At 48.3% G+C, this 19,956-nt stretch overlaps 6 protein-coding genes across 6 annotated transcripts; 3 read left to right on the forward strand and 3 right to left on the reverse strand.

Moving 5' to 3' along the window:
- Positions 1–3,529: 3,529 nt before the first annotated feature.
- RhiXN_02323 (helix loop helix DNA-binding domain protein) lies at positions 3,530–5,037 on the forward strand (the record flags this gene model as incomplete). The annotated part of the gene is made up of 4 exons (XM_043322142.1): positions 3,530–3,629; positions 3,677–3,912; positions 3,963–4,135; positions 4,185–5,037. The coding sequence occupies 4 exons, from the start codon at positions 3,530–3,532 to the stop codon at positions 5,035–5,037; spliced, it is 1,362 nt and encodes a 453-aa protein (XP_043187965.1).
- Positions 5,038–6,811: 1,774 nt separating this feature from the next.
- RhiXN_02324 (glyoxylate pathway regulator) lies at positions 6,812–7,988 on the reverse strand (the record flags this gene model as incomplete). The annotated part of the gene is made up of 7 exons (XM_043322143.1): positions 6,812–6,899; positions 6,955–7,048; positions 7,103–7,235; positions 7,286–7,334; positions 7,396–7,556; positions 7,613–7,732; positions 7,785–7,988. The coding sequence occupies 7 exons, from the start codon at positions 7,986–7,988 to the stop codon at positions 6,812–6,814; spliced, it is 849 nt and encodes a 282-aa protein (XP_043187966.1).
- A 336-nt stretch (positions 7,989–8,324) lies between these two features.
- RhiXN_02325 (MYND Zn-finger protein) lies at positions 8,325–9,313 on the forward strand (the record flags this gene model as incomplete). The annotated part of the gene is made up of 2 exons (XM_043322144.1): positions 8,325–8,562; positions 8,616–9,313. The coding sequence occupies 2 exons, from the start codon at positions 8,325–8,327 to the stop codon at positions 9,311–9,313; spliced, it is 936 nt and encodes a 311-aa protein (XP_043187967.1).
- Positions 9,314–11,431: 2,118 nt separating this feature from the next.
- On the forward strand, positions 11,432–12,215 carry RhiXN_02326 (uncharacterized protein; the record flags this gene model as incomplete). Its single annotated transcript, XM_043322145.1, has 2 exons — positions 11,432–11,755; positions 11,832–12,215. 2 exons carry the CDS (start codon positions 11,432–11,434, stop codon positions 12,213–12,215), a joined length of 708 nt encoding a protein of 235 aa, XP_043187968.1.
- An 823-nt stretch (positions 12,216–13,038) lies between these two features.
- Positions 13,039–14,575, reverse strand: RhiXN_02327 (short chain dehydrogenase; the record flags this gene model as incomplete). The annotated part of the gene is made up of 11 exons (XM_043322146.1): positions 13,039–13,146; positions 13,202–13,288; positions 13,345–13,400; positions 13,453–13,528; positions 13,582–13,628; positions 13,696–13,733; positions 13,786–13,932; positions 13,992–14,027; positions 14,089–14,258; positions 14,319–14,362; positions 14,428–14,575. The coding sequence occupies 11 exons, from the start codon at positions 14,573–14,575 to the stop codon at positions 13,039–13,041; spliced, it is 957 nt and encodes a 318-aa protein (XP_043187969.1).
- Positions 14,576–16,693: 2,118 nt separating this feature from the next.
- Positions 16,694–18,158, reverse strand: RhiXN_02328 (short chain dehydrogenase; the record flags this gene model as incomplete). The annotated part of the gene is made up of 10 exons (XM_043322147.1): positions 16,694–16,801; positions 16,857–16,943; positions 17,004–17,068; positions 17,118–17,193; positions 17,247–17,398; positions 17,453–17,595; positions 17,657–17,692; positions 17,754–17,923; positions 17,966–18,011; positions 18,064–18,158. The coding sequence occupies 10 exons, from the start codon at positions 18,156–18,158 to the stop codon at positions 16,694–16,696; spliced, it is 978 nt and encodes a 325-aa protein (XP_043187970.1).
- Positions 18,159–19,956: the final 1,798 nt, after the last annotated feature.

A 19,956-nucleotide genomic window follows, 5' to 3' on the forward strand; every position in this document is an offset into this window, starting at 1 on the left:
AATACTATTAGTATTGGTGCATCTAACGGAACATATGCGTGATCTTCGCTCGAAGGAATAACTTACCGCAGCTCGCCGGAGCCACGCAAAGCTAATAAACAGATATGAACGAATCTTCCGGGTTGCTTTTCAACGAAATTTAATTTTCGCTCACTAAGGTTAACGTCAAGCTATCGCAGCTTCATCTGGAGCACCTGGTCTCTGGGACCAGCAAAATACTTCCGGCTTACCCAGTCCAATAAACCGCCAAGCTAAAACAAACGTGTGTCTATTGGGAAAATGCTAAATAGGGAATAGATCAACCCGGCCCAGAACCCACTGACCGAAGACAAGAGGACAACATGGTCGCGTTGATCGCACAGACTGGTTCATTTCGGAGAACCCCGACCAAGATCCGCACAAGGGCATTGGTTATACTGGGCTTGATCGAAACCTCACCATGTGGGCCTTATCTATACGACGGTTTCAGCTGACTCGCTCACTTTGGTGAATGAGCGTGTGTGTAACGAACATCCCTTGATGACAATGTGCCACAGATGATTCTCAGATGCAAGATTCCTAGTATCCGATGTTGAGTTCGATTCAAATCTAACTTTATTGACGTTGTTCCTTGTAAATGAACTATTGTTGCATATGGTCTTGTTGATAAAAGTGGTCAAGCTCTCGGGTAAGACCTCCGATGTCAGAGTCCTAAAATTTATTACCATATAGAATGTCTTGAGTGGTGTACGCGAGCTCCATTCACATCAACCACGTTTAATGCTCAATATTGAACATTGCAATTGGGAAATATCGGGAATGATGGGCCATGGGTTGGTTGGTTGAGCATCTCGTAGTGCCAACTTGTTGATATGGCAATGTTGTCGAGGTCACTCAGGAGGTAGCATAGGAGGCCTAGGGGCAACAAGTAACGACAGCAACGATTGTTCCTTGTACCTTTAATTGGGTGAAATTCCGTATCGAACCCCGTTTCACCGTCAACACACCCTATAGCTCGGATTAATCACGATCGCGATCATCACAATCGGTTCACTACACCAACGACCAGACGCTGTATCTAAAGGATACATCCAGGGGCGACTGTAAATCGACGACAACTAGATAATACGATTATTTGTTTCAGCCCAAATAACTCCCGATATATGTTGAGTTAGCCGCGCGGGAAGATATCACACCCATTTGAACCAATCGGAATCGGTCTCTGGCGATTCGAAGTCGGGCGCCCCTATGCAGGGCCGACACTCTTTCGAACTTGACAATAGCGTTCGCGTTTCTGAATCGAACCCAGTGACGTATAGTACAGAGACCATGGCTCAGGTTTGCCTGGCTTGGTCTGGCCCGTAGGTACTAGTATAGGGAGCGGATCGGCTCGGGTGGCGGTACGATTCACGTGAGAAGATTTGTAAATCTGTTTGCCGAGTGATATTTCGTTTTCGCGTAGATAGGTCTGACGGGCGTAATTGAATGCTGTAGACTTTGCCAGCAAACATTTTACCGAGGACGCTATAGCTATGTCCTCCCCTAGACTGTACTACTCTAGCTCGCAGGATGAACTGGCATGAACACCTCACACGACTCACAAATCCCAACTCGTATTCACATGGAAAACGATAAGAAAAAAAGACTAATCGCGCGATGACTTCCACTTTATCGATATTGCGTTATATCTCAGTTCGTAATTCGGTGCGGGGCAGGGCGGGAGGGCGGACCGGTCTTGTCAAGTCAGACTTCGATTTGAGTGGGGTCGGAAAGTCGGATGGGGTAGGACGGACTGCGATCGACTGCGTTTCGAATACATGCCTGCGCGATAATTTGTTAAATTGTGAAAGAATTGGGAACTATGGCCCTCACCCTGAATAGGAGTCTAGCAGAGTCAATCTCAGCTCTTGCAAATCGCCGGGGGTTGCAGAGGTGGAGTAATTAGCTCATCGGGATACGGGACAACTTTGGCCCGAACTGTGGTGGAGCGAGAGCGGTCTCGTCGCGCCGACGCCAAACTTCTAATTCCAGTCCATGTTCTCGAGGAACAGAACTCGCGCTGATTTCACGTGAATAATATAAAGGAGGGGATGCTTGAGGTTCTCTCATTTCAGCAACGTCGTTTTGAAATTAACCGTTCCGATTGCACTGGCTTGTCCGAGGGGGAACAGGTCGAATCTTACTACGCAAGTGAATTCGAATCTTATTGCGAACATTTGTTCTCTTCGGCGGAGAGAGATGCATCATCGGTGATTGCGATTGGGAACGTGTGAGAAGCAGGCGTGGTCAACGTGTACGAGCAGGGTTCAGTAGGATGACGAGCGCTGGTGCCAAAATGACTATGTCTGGGACGGATATCTATTTGTTCACATTCCAAGAGTCAGTCAGGCGCGGCGAGTCGATGCATAAGTGGCGTCTTGTCACGCGCCTAGGTTTAAGTGCGCGGCTATGCACAACTATGGCTAATGCGTGAGACTTAGATAGCGAGCACATGGAACTATGCGCATAGAAGGTGTTCTGCAAGCTAGATAGGCAATAGGGAGGTAATTGGAATGGTTAATAGCCATAGAAGAATCCACTCTGCGCGTGGGTAGGGACGACAAGGAACAATCCCGATGGCTGGGCAGTCAAGCACGAATAAGGCAAGTTTGTACTTCTTGAATGTTGATCTAGGAAAGAAGAAGGGTATGCGGAAGTAGCCGTTGTTGGAGAAGAAGCCTGAGTTGGGCCGAACCAGGCCGGTGTAGGTACAATGGTCGAAGGGATTCATGCGCGATCATAGCAGGACTAAAAGCACTCGCTATACGGCCAGAGTTGAACCGGTGTATGAGCAACGGTGGCTTTATTATTTGTATGGAGGAAAGATGGCAACAGTCTGACAGATGTCGGAGTTGAGGGGTTGTCTGGCGATCATTGGCAATTCGCGAAGCTGAATGCTGGCACGTGAGGTTGCACCGACGAATCGGGAGGTGACAGGAACAAGCATGCCAGGCATCGACAAGACCATCAATAGCGAGGGCGACAGTGAGGACAGACCTGTAGATGGCGGTGACAAGATTAGGAGTTGGGATGACAATGCATCATCCCAGGCGATAGAAGAAACCCGGGGGATTCGCAGGAGTGAGAGATAAGGACCGCAAGCAAGTGCAAATACAGGCACAGGCCAAACAAAGCCACACTGGAAGGCGTGATGCGGTGATATATGGGCCTCGAGTTCCCCACCCGAGACCGACCTCGATTACGCTCCCGCTCCCCCCCGCTTCAAGGACACCGCTTGTGGTACGCGAATCAGAGTTCTGCCAGGTAATACAAGCGTACTGACTATGAGTATTAGATCTCGCGACCCTTGACAGCCTCCTCTGCCCTCCCAGCGACCGACTCACTCGACCACACTTGCATTTATTGCATTTATCTGTATATTCTTTCCTCGCACACTAGCCGCCAATCCCCTGGTTTGAGCATTACTTGCTCGCCATACTTCCTACTATCTTCCGCTGCACGAAGCCGAGTCTCTCACCAACTGCGCCACTCTCGTTCTCCCGTACGAAAAATGACGTTCAACGCCATGCCCCACAGCCCTCAGTCCACTGGCTCTGTCTCTCCCAGTGCTCCCCCTGTCACTCTCCCGCTCTCCATTCCTGAGACGAAGCGTGAGTCATTCATCAAAAATATTGGAATAATGCTGAATTATATGCAGCCTCTGTGGGATCCCCCGCCTCGAGCGAGTCATCCTCGCTGCCCACTCCGCTGTCTGCGAGCTTTGCTGGTTCGCTCACTCCCTCTGCCTTTGGCTCGTTCCCTGGTCCCCAATCTGCCGCCGCTGCAGGCGCAGTCCGCCGCAAGCCCTCTCGTCGCGCCAACACCGCCGAGCGCCGAGCAACTCACAATGCTGTGGAGCGGGCTCGTCGCGAAACCCTCAACTCACGCTTCCTGGTTTGTACCGGCCCGTCTTTACCCCGGTCACGTGCTAACTATATGCACAGGATTTGGCAGCGCTTCTTCCTAACCTTGTTTCGGTTCGTCGTCCGTCCAAGTCGGCCATTGTCAATTCGTCCATTGCCTTGATCCACACCCAGCGCCGGGCGCGAGCCACCGCTGGCCGTGAGCTTCGGAATCTCAAGGCCGAGGCTGACTCGCTCCGCCGCCAGCTCAACGAGTAAGTTTCTCTCTCGCTTATCATTTGGCCTGATCTTACGTTGGTATAGATGGCGCGAACGAGCCTGTCTCCCTCCCGTCGAAGAACCCATGCGCAATGCCGAATTCTTGGCGCTTATCGCACTCGAAGAGGAAGATGCCGAAGAAGGCGAGGAGGAACGTGCGGCGTATGCGATGATGGAGATGGAGCGTGGCATGGGCGGCGGATACATGCGCGATGGCGACGATGGTGACGACGATGGATTCGGCCCAGACGATGTTCTCGGCCTTGAGTCCACTTCGCCCCCGCAGCCTCCCGCAGCCCCCACGATGCCCCTCGCTCCCCCCGTCGGCCTCCCAATGCACGGCCACCTGCCGCATCACTTGCGTATGCCCCTTGCTCCCATGCATGGATATCCTGGATTCGATCCCTCTGGCTTCGATCCGACCGACGCTGAAAAGCTCGCCGCATGGAACTCGCAGATCTACACCGCTCTCCAGTGGCAAGCCGCCCAAGCTCAGGCTCACGCCCACGCCCAGGCAGCACTCTTCTCTCCTGGATCCGCACACCACGGCAGCGCCCCTTCCTTTCCCGCCCTCGCATTTCAGCAGCAACGTGGACTTCTCTCAGCCGGATTCGCCCACCACGCCCCCCAGGGGGACGATGACTCCTCGTCCGTAGCCGGCACTGACCCGTCTTCTCCCCACCGTCCCTCGTCCAACGCCGGCACTCAGACAAGCTTTGACGAGTTGGCTGCTGCAGCTGCCTTTCAACAAGCTCAGGCTCACCAGACCCGCGCAGGCCGAAGCGCAAGCCTGAGTTCATTCACCGCTCCTTCAATGCGGAAACACCCTTCGCAGGGCCACGTCCCCCAGGTGGGCGGCGTTGGTGGTCCGTTTGCGCCCATGGGTCTCTTGATCTAAAGCGTAAACGCAAGCTCCTAGTGTACATATTAGCTTCCCTTTTTGGGCCTGGTTGCCGACCACCTCTTTTCCCGCTCTAGTAATACTTATACCCCCTGCGATTGTTTCCCATACGGACTGGCGTGGCTCCTCCCTATCCTACTTCCCTCTCCTACCTACCCCGCTGACGCTGCTCTCTATGATGCGCGTCCACCACTCATCTCCTCCGATCTTCTTGTGCGCCTAGTTGTTGTGCTGTGTATCTTTTACTTGTGTGTCTTGTGTGCTCTCGTATCACTATTGGTTGTCGCTTCATCGAGTGGGATGCGTTTGAAACTCCAACTGTTCTGTCGCTCCTTATTTCCTTTAATTATTCTACTCGTTTTGAAGTGAAGTCTTTGTGTGATCCCTTCTCCCTCTCCCTTTCGCCGCCTTCGTGCGACTTGTGAGTTCTCTCGCATCTTCCCGGGCTCACTGACCCTGCACTTCTTCATTATACCCAATCTCCTTTTTTTGCGTGCGAATGGCGAAATCGGGCAACACATCTCCTTCCCTCCCACACCAATCCAATCCAATCCAATATCGTAATGCATCCCAAACATACCGGATATAAGACACCATTTCCCGGATATTTATCGGCACCAGGAGTTTGGTTCCGAGCTCGTTTGATCTATGATCAGTCGATGGGATTGGTTTAGATGGGATAGGACAATCTGATCCAGCGTCCGGATTGGACGTCTGGTCCTCGCACTGGGATAGGTTCCTTCCCAGCTGTGCTAACTTCCGGATTCACGACCTCTGCGGATTTTCTTCCTCCCTCTCACTTCGGATTGGTCGCCTGGCCCAAAGATAGAACACCCCTTTGGGTTCCAGATGCAGAGCGCTTCTAATTGGGTCGAATAACGTAAGTTATCCGACCATCTCCGAGCGCGCGGGAAGATGTTTGGGCGTTGTCGTCGAAACTCGACACATCCTGAAGCCCCAGCCGTCGCATCTACCTGAATTAAGAGCCTTGTCGAAACTTGACCATGGGAGCTGTGTCAAGTGATGCGAGTTTGTACGTACATGCCATGCCGGCTTTGGGGAGGGGGTCATGAGAAATGGAGACCAAGTGGAATGTAGTATTCTAGTATCCATGACTTGCTCCAACGGCCACATGCTAGACTTTCCATCCAAACACACTGGATCATCATCCTCAAACACGTTTTTCTTTTCTTTTCTTTTCTTTTTTTCTTTCCTGGCTCGGACCGCGCGAGCTGAACATCTGATGTGTACCTTGCCACGTCCTATCCATTAATTGACTAGCTATCAACCAGGAATAGAAGCGGAAACGGCTTGTCACATTCTACGGACCCATGCCAGTCGGTGGGGTGCCTGCCAGTCCCCGGGTCGGGTTAATAGTACCCGCCGAACTTGTCAGGTTCGCGTAGATCACCCTTGCGTCGGTTGGTCAGCGCGGCTGCCGGTGCTCCCCCTCCTGAATCCGGATTGTGTAGTTATTATAGTTGATCCAGTGTGTGCTCAACCGAGGTGGTCTGTCTCGACTAGATAATTTTCTGATCCTCGAATGACAGCTCTTGTCGACTCGGTTGCGTCATTGATGCCGAACCCACAGTGTCTTACGAAAAAGCTTAATATACGATATGACAAGAGCCCACAAGATTGAAAGAGCGAAACAAAATGAATTAGATATCATATAGCTATTAACCCAGGCATTACAGGGGAGAAGTTAGATTAGGAAAATGAGAAACCGTAAAGTCGTCATGGGGTGTTTTGCGAGCTCGTCCCGGCTGACTTAGGCGCTCTGGTTCTTCTTGCTGCCCTTGGTGCAGAGTCCGTGAACTGAGGTCTCCTTGAGGTTTCCGACAGGCAAGAGGCAGTAACTAGTTGAGAATCGGTAAGTGATGGTCGACACGTAGGATATGGTAGTAGACTCACGCTCCAGCAGAGGCATGTAATTCAGCGGCACCAATGTAGAAGGCGGTGAATGCGGCCAAGCAGCAGAACACACCGCCGGCCTTGAGGACGGAGACTGCCCAATTATGTCAGTTGAGTGCACTTGCTGTGCTGGGGGGAATGTACATACTCTGGTCCCTGAACTGGCCAATCATGAGCAAGAGGTATCCCATGCAGACAAAGACGAGCAGAGTCGACATGACGATAGATGCCTTGAAGGTGCCGAAGAAGAAGATAAGCGAGACAATGAACCAGACCATGAGCTATGCGGACAGTTAGTTTGTGGCGCTGGAAGAATGAGATGAAAACGTACGAAGATGCCGAGTGCGTCCGAGAGATCGTCGGCCTTGTCGCCAGAAACGCTTCGAGAATACTGATAGAGTGGTTAGGTAATGGCTAAAGATAGATTTATCGGTGACTTACCCGCTAGGGGGGAAGAGGATGATGGCATATGCGATCCAGAAGCCACCGTAGGACGAAAAGACGGTTGCACCGAATGTGTTGCCAACACCAAATTCCCACATGCCGGCCAAGAGTTGCGCAAGACCACCAAAGCAGAAAGCCATACCGACGACCATGTTTGGCTAGACGGTGCTCCTTAGAATTTGATTGATTGGATAAGTGGCAAATGAGGACTTACCACCGTAATGTCACGGACGTTTACATAGTAGAGACCGAGCATCAGAGTAGTGGCCGCGAAACCGAACAGTCCCAGAGGAGCAGGGTTACCAAACTTGCGGTGCTCAATCGGGAAAGCAGGCTGTATCGAATCCTAAGTACATGTTTCTTGAACAGGATGTCATTCCACTCACGTGTGTGTCGCGGGTCTCAGTACGAGTGATGGGGGCCGCAGCCGGAGCAGCACGCTCTTGTTCCTCGATCCTAGTCCTGTCATCGTCGTTGATGGTACGAGCGACAGGTGAACCAGAGGAGGGTCCAGCCTCGGCGTCACAGTCAACAGGCTCCGGCTTCTTCCAGACAAAAGTGTTCTTCAAGTTCTCGATTGTGTGAGACATGGCTTAAGGTCTAGGCGTAAGATAGAACGAGGAAGCTAGGTTGAAAGGAGCGGTGAGAGACCAGTGGGTATCGACTTCGGTCGTGTCGTTCAGTGCTCTGCGCAGGCCTGTATTTGAGGTATGGTGTCCATCCAAGTTACGTTCATACTATAGTGTGAGAAGCAGGCACCACATCAGCCCAAGGCGTTCCTAATGAGCTCGACGGAGCTCTCGACGCTCGAAACATAACAATTAAAACGGTAAAGTCGACTAGGATGCACAACCAACGAGAGGTCGGAGCTAACCGCCGGGCGCTAAACCCTGAAGTGAGCCGGTAAAAGAACTCGACCGCGGTCAATGGTTCCCACAATCCCCGAAAACGGTGTATTTCAGCTCAAGTCCGACTCGAGAGCACGATCGCGAGCGGTGGCGGCGAGTCCACTAGAGGCCGGTAATATTGTCCTTGTGGAGACGCCCTTGGCGGTTGCAATCCATCCGACTTACAAAGGTCGTCGGTGTGATGGCTGTTTACGAGAGTTTGACAGCTTGCAGAAATGTTCTGGATGTGGAGTTTACTGGTACTGTGGAGTAGCGTGTGAGTTGGATAAACGTAGTCCAGATCTACATCAAACTTATTATTGACGTCAGGCCAGAGCGCGTCATGGAAGAGGCACCACCGACGTCTTTGTGGATTCTCTAAGGCGTATTCATCGACTAGTGCATACAAGGATGCAACAGAAGACACTCAGACAGATATATGTTTATTAGCTCATCTGGGAGCAGAACATTTTTACAAATTCAATACATTGGAAGAGGCTCAAACGACTTCGAACCAAACTGTTCAAATCTTTTGGGATTTGCTAGCGTCGGCGCAACCACACGCCGGACAGAACTTGATATCACCGCTAGACTTTACCTCTTCTGGCGTTCTCTCCTCAGCTGCCGCACGATTTGGCAATAATAACTTTGTGATTCACGACGCGCAGCTTGTTCCGTACGCACACGGAGTATTCGCTCTGGCCAGCCGATCATTTAATCACTCTTGTCGACCAAATGCCGTTGCCATGTTCGAAGAGTCAGAAAAAGGTGTACAAATGGTAGTTAAATTGGTTGAGAACGTGGCTGCTGGTGAAGAGGTACGCGCCCCGCATCTCGGAGTATCTTTCGCCCTGAACCCGGCCAGCAGATATGCATCTCGTATACGGATCCCGCAACACCAGATTCTAAGCGCCATGATGCATTGCAACACGCATATGGGTTTCTCTGCCGGTGCTCCAGGTGCATCGCTGGTACCTCAGCTGCGCCACGGTCTCTGGGTGATGAATCAATCCTACACAACCAAATAGAAACTATTATTCAAGAACAACTGCGAAACAAAGTGCCGAGCCTCGAGACTGTTCGGAGTGCCCTTGCACCTTTCTCACTCGAAGGTGGTTTATTGGAAATTTTGCCCAAATGGACCGCCGATTTCAGTAAGTACAGTCACGAAGGCCCGTACGATCAGGCACTTCGAGATGGAAATGCGGTTTTCGGTGTGTATGCATTGGCATATCCCGGATCACACCCACTTCTCGGCAAGTTTTTGGATCTTGTAGATTTCTTCCCCCGAGTAACAATTAGATTCACAGAATTACATTGCCTTGAGTTGTGCAAAGTTGCGTGGAACTTGCATATCACGACTGTAGCCCCAGGTAGCACGGATTCTTTGTATGTGAAGCAGGCTTCTGCGATGTATTTGCGGTGGGCAAAGCAACTCGCCGAGAAGAATTCGGCCGGGTTAGAAGTATCAAGGACGTTGATTTCAGCTGAATACAACACGATGCACCAATGTTTATTAGAGATTTGTACGTAGGCCTTTCTGCACTATGGTTCTGCTTACTGATATCTGAAGTATAGAATTTCACGTGTATATAACTTGATGACAATCTAGTGATCATCAGCTGACAACTTCATTCACGATATCAAGCCTATTTACCCTATTCAGAGCCACCTGTATGCGTGTGTTGACTAGTGTGCAGGTACACAGAGTACTTGAGCAATGATAGGTGTGTAGATACAGTGTAATGAGTAACCAACAGGAAGGAAGCCGGTGAGATGGAGATTATCCGGGTCTCGTGAACAACGCCAGAGAGGAATCTGGGGCACCAAAAACACGAGGGAACCCCGTAGGTATTACGGCCAACCCTGCTTAAACACAGAGAGTAGTTAATAGGACATACAAGCTGATTCTGAGTGTGATGTCTCGGACAATACTAAGGGTGGCACGAGGTATGTGGTGGTGGACCGCCTGAACCCCTAACGTCCAAACTCTTACTCAGAATCCCTGCGGCCTCTGGATCAAGCTATACACCTGTGATTATAGGTTAGATGTATTGAGGTCATGTTTTAAAAAACTAACATGACCCCTTATTATTTGTGAGCATGTGAGCCGGCGCCACAGCACGCAGAGGCATCACATGTGAAATTTGACTGAGGGCGGAGGTCACGTGAGTCGGCTAGACACTATTCCGTACCGCGATCTCGGAATGGTGTACTGAGCGTGAGGATTCAGACTATCCTCGCGTTTTTCAGCACCCACCCGCCATCCCTCAATTTCCGCCACATATTTAACGGTTTTATTTACTTAGCACCTATCTTATTAAATATCGATTCCCATCATATCCATCCATGTGCGGTTCTCTGCCACCCTAGGCCTTCGATCCGGACGGTCGCGGTCTTGGGTGGCCCGCCCAACGCCCCTAGGCCGCCTGCGGGCGGCCACGAGCTCACCCTATTACACCGCATACAGAACTCGCATAGCATACATGGTGACCGAAGCATAGGTTAAGTGTAAGCACTCAGCTCAAGAAAGCTCATCGGGTAGATACAAGAAGGAATATTTCATCTGAGTCACCTTGTTCTATCGGCTGTGGCCTGCAGCTGGGCTTGTGCCTATTGGCTATCTAGGTATTGAATAAGAATAATTTGCCTTAGAAGACGGATATGGTGAAGCTTTAAGGCTCAAATTAGGTATCGATATATATCAGTTAGTTTAATTTCCACTCGTGTGCTTGCAAGTGTTTATTAGGATTTAGCTTTCCCAAATACGGCCGGCGCAACTCCAGGTAGCAAATCACCTGGCCCTGTGGCACGTGTATTGCGGTACTTAAATTGCCACTCAAGCTCTGATCTGGGTGGCTCAATTTCCCCGAACTCTACCTGCCTGTCACTTCGCCGGCTGTTCGAGAGCCTCTTAAATATGACCGACCGATCTTCAAGCAAACGTTTTAGACAGTGTCCCCAATTCGCAAGGTTCGGGAGATGCTCCTATGGATTGAGATGCAAATTTGAGCATGTAGGTCCCACTTACTAAACCAGACTAGAGATAGATAATTCATGAGCTCATAGGAGATGGCTTATGATGATGATCTCGATGAGACGTTCAAAGTTTTAAGCCTGGACGGAGGACGCAAGCGACTCGCGCGATGTTCGAATCTATTGGCGATGCTCGGGCATACATCCGTGCCTTCTTCAACAAATACGATGACTTTGATTACGATCCTACCAAACCCGTAATGGAAGAGTTTTATCGCATGTGCGACCATTATTCTTGGAGTAGTGAGAAGGACAAGAATCGAAGGTACCTTAACAAGGCTCGCGAAAAAGCTGGTGAAGGTTTCAAGGATGCACTTACACTTCAGTTCAATACCATCTATGGAACCGATGAGAACAGCTTACTTGCTTGGCAGAATCTGTGTATTGTCTTGAATTTAGGAAACATACCCGAGGAGCTCAATGCTTGCCGCGATGTAAGCTCTTCCTAGTCGATCGCGTCTGACAGAAATCTTACCGCTACTTGAATTCATCGTGCCATTAATCATTCAGCTGATTCGCTCGATGTACGTCAACATAGTCGACCTCGTCGATGTTCCCATTACGTTGAGCTTCGTAACGCATTTCAAGTCCGAAATGGCTCTCAGCAGATATACAAAGTACCACGGAAAATACTTCCCCCTCGAGAATGCATATGCTGGTGGCTTGCTCAAGTTTTTGCTTCGTCGGATTAGGGTACCACGGCGAGACGCATGTGACAGTGTACGTGACTTAGATAGCGATAACCAACCAAGCCAAGCCACCGGCCTGCAACGCTGGAGAGGTAGCTCACGAAACTGGAGTTTGGAATACAAACGTGACAATTGGGTGGCTGATCATGGCGAAATAGAACGGGAGGGTAGTATTATCGGTGTGGTTGAATGGTTCTCCGAATGAGATATGATACCCATTGAAGATGCGAAGGCATAGCTCTTCATTTGGGTCTGGTATTTTATTGGATCGATTCGGAATCATATTCACACAAGTTGTTCTTGGATCATCATCAAGTTAGGTTTTAATAATGTAAGGCTCGGTGAAGTGATGTAGTGTGTGAAACATCGGGTTCCTTATTTAATTTGTGTGATGAACCAAGCCAGCAACGTACATTTTACATATACCGGCAGTCGTCACGTCAGGAAAAAGGACTTTGGGCTCCCGTAACCTATGAAGTCTACAGACTCTACAAGAGCTACAAAAGAGCTCCCACTTCAAGCATAGCTGCACTCCAAAACTCCCAAGCTGAGGCTTCTCTGCAAAATCCACCGGAGCTCGTGATTCCGAAATCCTCGAGAAGCTTCAACTAGATACTCATGGTAATCTCATTTATACGTCTTGAGCATTTCGAGCCCACAAGCTCTAGTGGGGGTTTCAGAGCTCGTTAGTGATGGCGAGAGAATCATCTTCTAACAGTGCTATAGAATGACAAGGCATGCTGCTTGTACGAAGGTATTATAGCTACTAAACCTGTGTACAATCCTGTCGACTCTCCATACTAACTGTCTGTGATATATAGATGTACAGCCAATATATATAAAATAACTCGTGATTTCCGGCATACTAAAATCGAACAACTGGATTGTAGTGACGTGCCTTTTAGCTAGAGTGAGCTAGACACATTCCCACCACCCTAACTTAATATATATTAATATAATCAAATGATATTACTATACATGTGTGTGGGGGGGGGGGGTGCGAGCCCAAGTAATGTCTTATTCAACACCTAATGGCCCTTTACCTGCTCTTCCAGCCAGTTCCATAGGTTCTCCGCCAGTTGCTCATTATGGCTGTTTACTCCAGCATCTCCAATACGAGCCCATGGAATCAGGAACTAGTAATCAAATTTGTTAGCGAACACATAACTCGAAATCCGTACGAATAATGACCTTGCCATTGTGGTCCTTGCCCTCGGGCATAGTTCCAGACCATAGCTGAGTGAGAGCTCCATAGCTGGCTGGATAGAGAATCAAGCTCTATAGCAATGGGTTAGTATGGTCGGTATGGTCACACAACAAGACTCGAGGCGCACAAGAATCTTCGAAGCCAGCCATGGCAAATGGCGCAGAAGTTCTGTTTGGAGGTTTCCTGTATAAACACTAATTAGAAATTTGAAAGCACACATCAACCCTACGCGTACCGGGATTGAGTGAGCTTGAAATGACTCCCTGGTGGGCATAGCGCTTGGCCAACTCGTTCGAAAATAGTACGTTACCCTATCATAACCACCTCATATTCGGCAAATCTAGAGAAAACTAGAAGTGCTTACCAGCTTACTCTGAGCATATAGGGTATGAGTGCCCAGCTTCTTGCACGCTGTTATGCTCGATACGCCGGTTCCCAAGGTTTCCCAGACAATCCCCGTCTTGGGTGCAAGATATACCGAAGCGCTCGAAGTGTTGATCACTCGCGCATGTCCATCTGAGAGACGATTGTGTCAATATGCATATGAAAGTAGTCAACCTAAACCGACGTGCTTGCGAGTGGTGAGTTCTTGGCAGTATGAATCAGGGTAGGGAGAAGTAATATAGTGAAGAAGTAGTGTCCCAGGACGTTCGTCCCGAACTGCAAATCGTAGTCGTCAAATGTTCGCTGCTCTACAGGCGGTGCCATGACACCGCTTTTTAAACCATCAGCACTTCAGTCCTGGTGTGGATGTTAACACTACTATCTACTCACGCGTTGTTGAACAGCACATGCAGCTCTTGCTCTTTGCTGTATATACAGGTGTTAAGGGTACTAGCCAGACGAGATATGTATACGAAGCTTGTCCTACCTCTTGAACTCCTCTGCTGCTTTGCGCACCGAGGCAAGATTACCAAGGTCGAGCTCTAGGAAGACCGGCGTTTTCCCGTTCGTCTCGCTCTTCAGCCATTCGATCGCGTCGTCAGCCCTAGACTTGCTGCGCGCAGCCAAGTACACTTTGGCGTTTTTATTGAGTAGCGCCTAGAATAATCATTTTAGGGGCGGACGAATATACCGAAGGCTTGCGCAACTTGTAATTACCTTGCATGTTTCCTTTCCCAATCCGGCGTTTCCACTATCACGCACTGCATCAGTCGAGGGAAACACATCACATCGTGTGAAACTTGCCCAGTTACAATAATAACTTGACCAGTGAGATCAGGAATTTGCTCGACCGAAAACAGAGGCTTGGGAGGAAAAGTTTGAGAGAGATTGCTACCCATGGCGTATAAGAAGTAGTTGAAAATAATAGCAGAAGCAGGTTGGAGTAGGTCACGGTGGTTATCGACAAGGTACATGTAACCGTGGGTGCTGAAGTTAAACGTTTTAGGCCTACATGTTCCTGAGCCTTCCTTATTGGGGCAAGACGTCCAATCAATGACACATAACCTACTTAAAATTCGCATGGCCAATAAGCTTTCTTAAGCACTAAGGTGGACGACAGCGATTGCCCACCACCTAACCCGCGGATGTGCGCTTTTACTTAGCGCCGAGGCGAAAATTCACGATGTATGCGTGTTTTCTTGCTGACTGAAGCGAATTTGAACGAAAAACGTGGTAAAGTTGTTTAAAGGATTGGTGGGAGAGTAAAAATGCTATCTAAATTGTAATTTATTCCTCATACAAAGCCGTGCATCGAAAATATGACTGGGTCTCATGCCTTACACGTGACGAGAAACTAACAGTGGTTGCTCGCAAGCACTTGTAATTCTGTCAAGGTGGATTCCTTAGTTCAGCAATGGACTCTGGGGTTTTGCATCCCTTTGGTGACCAAGGCAATGCCTCCCAGTAAGACAAAACTTAGAAAACAGAGACAGATTGGGTTTGCTCGGGGAGTAGTACGTTTAATGAGAAATTCTCTCAATTAATAGTTGGCTGACAGCTATATAGTATCTCAATGCCCATAGGAAAAAGAAAATGTGATGATAAAGTATATAATTGAAGCGCTTGTTTCAATCCCGATTGATACAATATGAAAGTGTGTCGTTTTATGCTTAATTCTTGGATTAATACTCATTTATCATGATTCCAGGTTTGCTGCTCGTTCACAGCGTTTTGTTGATGCTTATGCTAGTGGTAACAACGGCGAAAAGGCAATGGAATGGGCAACCAAAGAGTTCCGAAGCCATCGCCAGACACCAGCTCACACTTTGTACGAGCAGATTGCTCCGGGATATGTGTATACGCAAGATAATGTATCTATTAACTAAAACCTTTACTTATAACTACATTTCGGCAACTTAAGTTATTCACGCGAGGATAGCAGGAGGACCCCAGAGCCCGTAGATGAGCTAAGGAACCCACCTTGATACAATTGCAAGCGGTCGCGAGTAACAACGGTTGGTTTCTAAACACGTGTAGACTGTTGGACGCAGTCGTATTTTGGATGCAGAGCCTTAAGTAGTGGGATCGGTGGGGGAGTAAAACTATATACATATACTTTATCACTAATTTTACACAACTTTACCACGTTTTTTGTTCAAATTCGCTCTAGTTGGCGAGAAAATGCGCATTCACCGTGAATTTTTACCTCAGCGCTAAGTAAAAGCGCACATCCGCGGGTTAGGTGGTGGGCAATCGCTGTCGCCCACCTTAGCGCTTTGATATACGAGCGCCGACGCCGTTGAGTGGTGGTACCGAATCTAGCGCTGGCATACGAGGTGATGAAAGCACTAATACGATCTCGTATACATCATGACATGATCTTGCTAGTCGCCACTAGGAAGCATATATTTGAAATTGTACGGTAGCCAGAATGCAAGCCCCAATCATACCGAGGCACTGTTAAAGCACCAGGCAATTTAAACATGTAATCGCTCAACAGCCCGATTTTTTATGGGTGGATTGCCCCCTCTCAACAAGGCCTATTTTCCAGTGAACTCTGAATATCAGGTAAGGTAGATAGAGGCCAATCGGGGAGGTGGAACACATAGCCGTGGCCAATCTGTCAATCAATATCTTTGCATTATAGCTTAGTCGCATACTGTCTGTACACGTATATGTAGTCGTCGGGTCATATATATGTGTCTGAAGGAGTTCACAGAACAACTCATTGAATGAGATTCGGTGTCACTGATGTATCGAGTGGGTTGCATATATTGCTATTGGAGAAGTTGCACAACCGTTCTAAATCCTAAGTTCTATTTTGCTCCAACGATAACATTCAATCCGAATTTCGAATAGTTTTTCGTCGATGTTCCAAAGGTCGATGATAACGGTCGATGTATGGTAACAAAGATAAACAGCAAGAATTGATGACTACATAACAGGCGACGCTTAGGTTCAGAACGGTTACGCAACCTCTCTATTATTGGGGATATTAATCTATTGCGTGTGCCTCGACAGTCCATGGTAGGGTATTAATATGTATACGTACAAAGAGGGAATACAGAGTCTAACAAAGTTCAACCTTATATTTAATGACCCTTGACGTGCTCCTCCAGCCAATCCCACAGTTTCTCCGCCAGTTTCTCATCGTGGCTACTCGGCCCGGCATCTCCAATGCGAGCCCATGGAATCAGGAACTAGCGAGGACAGTGTAAGTGACCGCTTATCTCGAGGCCTGTACAAGTTACTTACCTTTCCGTTATGGCTCTCGCCATCGGGTGTAGTACCAGACCATAGCTGAGTGAGAGCTCCGTAACTCGCTGGGTAGAACATTAACCCCTGTAGTGGCGGATTAGCATCAGTATGGTACTCTCGTGATGGAACTAAGAATAAGCGTACTAGAATCTTCGAAACTAACCACGGTAGATGGCGTTGAAGGTCTGTCTGGAGGTTTCCTACAGCGACTATTAGGGAGGAAAAAGCTAGGGACAATAGGTTCAACTCCACACATACCAGGATTGAGTGAGCTCGAAATAATTCCCTGATCGGCATAACGTTTGGCCAGCTCATTCGAAAACAGTACATTACCCTATCATAACCATTTCAGATTTGGCCAGCTTGTAGGTAGTCAATAACACTCACTAGCTTGCTTTGAGCATAGAGCGTGTTGGTGCCTAGCTTCTTGGATGCTGATATGCTCGATGCGTCCGTTCCTAGCGTTTCCCAGGCAATCCCCGTCTTGGGAGCAAAGTACACTGCACTGCTCGAGGTGTTGATCACTCGTGCATGTCCATCTGAGAGACGATAGTTAGTAATCACACACGAGCATTCAAACAAAGCCGACGTACTCGCGAGGGGCGAGTTCTTGGCAGTGTGAATCAGAGTAGGGAGGAGCAAGACAGTGAAGAAGTAATGGCCTAGGACGTTTGTCCCGAACTGCAGATCGTAGCCGTCAGATGTTCGTTGCTCCACAGGTGGCATCATAACACCGCTATTTAAGTGATTGATACTTCAGTCCGGGTATCCGAACACTAATAGTGACATCTACTCACGCGTTGTTGAACAGCACATGCAGCTCCTGCTCTTTGCTGTGTATTCGAGCATCAATGATACCAATCAATTTGTCTATGTCTGTGGAGCTTAGCCTACCTCTTAAAATCCTCCACCGCTTTGCGCACTGAGGCAAGATTGCCAAGGTCGAGCTCTAAGAAGATTGGCGCTTTCCCGTTCGTCTCGCTCTTCAGCCATTCGATAGCGTCGTCAGCCCTAGACTTGCTGCGCGCAGCCAGGTACACTTTGGCGTTCTTATTGAGTAGCGCCTGGAAAAGTCTGCGTCAGAGAGAAAGTTATATATGAATCACCAAGCGACTTGCCTTGCATGTTTCCTTTCCTACACCAGCATTACCACTACAGAATGTTATGTCGGTTAGAACCGCATACTCATTTACTTGCGACGTACCCAGTCACAATGATGACCTGACCGGTGAGATCGGGAATCTGTTCTACCAAGAAGAGAGACTTGGGAGGGAACGATTGAGAGAGAGCATTGCCCATGGTGTACCAGAAATTGTTGAGCACGTTTACTGAAGTAGAAATGAGGACCAAGAGGCACTAAGATGCTAGAGTAGATGGATTTCCAAGAGGAATAAACAGCTGTAGTTGGATAAAGGATGCCGTTGTCTGGGTCTCAGATTGGTTGTATAACAACCTATTTATACTAGCCATGATGATATACAAAAGCAAGGACAAACCAGTGGGCACACGACGCGCAGACAGTTGCGTGTATCAGCCGGGACCAATCTTCCACCTCCACTGGCCACATCATCTTGGCAGATTCAATCCGGCCTCCGAGTGTTCACTTTTTAGTCATCATGGGAAGGGTCATACGGAAGGTTCAGAAAGAGTGGTCACTCCCGCTCATTTGCAATTACTAACTTTAGTATTTGCAATTGTTTTGATCTACTCGGCTTCGCAGAGTCATCGCCATTGCCATCGCATTCACGCGATGAAGCTTATAACGGGATCCCATTACCGGATGCCTACTTTCTTGAATAAAAATATACTGGCCAACATTCATAATAGTTGATTGTTGTATATCGTAGTGACTACTATAACTCTACCACGGGTTTTTGGCTCCAATGTTTCTCATGATTCTCATGACTGACTCTGTTCTGTAAATAGCAGCCTTTGTGAAGTTCTCTAATTGCTTATACCAATACCAATCTCAGAAGGCCAGTGGCCACGCAGCCATCTTTGTGATCGAGGCGTGGCGGTTGTTGTGAATACACCCCTCCTCGCGCTTAGAGGCGACAGCTAATATTGAGTCATGTCTGAGTAGTCATAAAACCGCCAGGCATATCAGGAACATTACTAGGTGATTATAGTTAGGCAGTGATAAGTCAGCATATTCGGAGGCGTCCATACAGTATCTAATGGGTAAAGTAGATTTTAGATACTCTAGGATTGGCCAATCCAGAGCCTATATATCAAGTAGAGCGGCTGTTAGCTTAGAACTAAACACCTGTGAGTTCTATGAAGAATAGTTCCGTTTACCCCACGTAACGCGGGTTCTCCAATTGCATATGCCACTATTGGTAATTTGCTAAGCATATAGTCACGACGACCGAGACTCTTACTAATGCGCAATGTATAACCGACTGGCGCAATCGCTAAGGTAGTTACCTACGTGTATATGAGGATGGCGTTTATGTGCTGTATCCTGCATCTTTGAATATGCTGCTCATATAAAATTATAAGGATCGGGCTTGACCCACCATGCTAGATACCTATAGTAGACTCTGGGTTGAGTTATTTAGTTATTTAGCATGATTTATTCCAACAAGCTATACTTCCCATACACCCATAATTCAAAATTTGTATCAATTCCCACCATAATCATGCTGTAAGCTTGAAAGTTATCTGAAGTGAGGCCTTGGTGACATACCTTGGATTCGTTTCCTACATTGATAATCATGATGAAGTCATTACGCTAGCCCCAATGGCCATTTTGACAATAAACATAACAATACAAACCAACCACTACTTTTACCTAAATTGAACAAACTATGGTGATAGTCAAAGTGCTGGACATATAATCGTACGGTCCTCGGGTTGAAGTACAGCAGGTATGGACGGTGCTACTCGGAGGTGCGTACTATCTGCTGGCACCAGTACCAATGACAAACTACTATCACTTCATGTCATTGTGGTGTAACAAAATCTTGAAATTTAGTCTGCCTTCACCATGGGTCAGGCTGAGAGAGGTTTGGTGCCTAAAGTCAGTACATGCATATCGACCTTTAACTCAGCCCCGATTCTTGCTCAAATACTCCTGATTATTTTCGGTACTTTA

This window comes from Rhizoctonia solani, chromosome 16 (assembly GCF_016906535.1).
Source record: "Rhizoctonia solani chromosome 16, complete sequence".
In the NCBI taxonomy this organism is placed as follows: domain Eukaryota; kingdom Fungi; phylum Basidiomycota; class Agaricomycetes; order Cantharellales; family Ceratobasidiaceae; genus Rhizoctonia; species Rhizoctonia solani.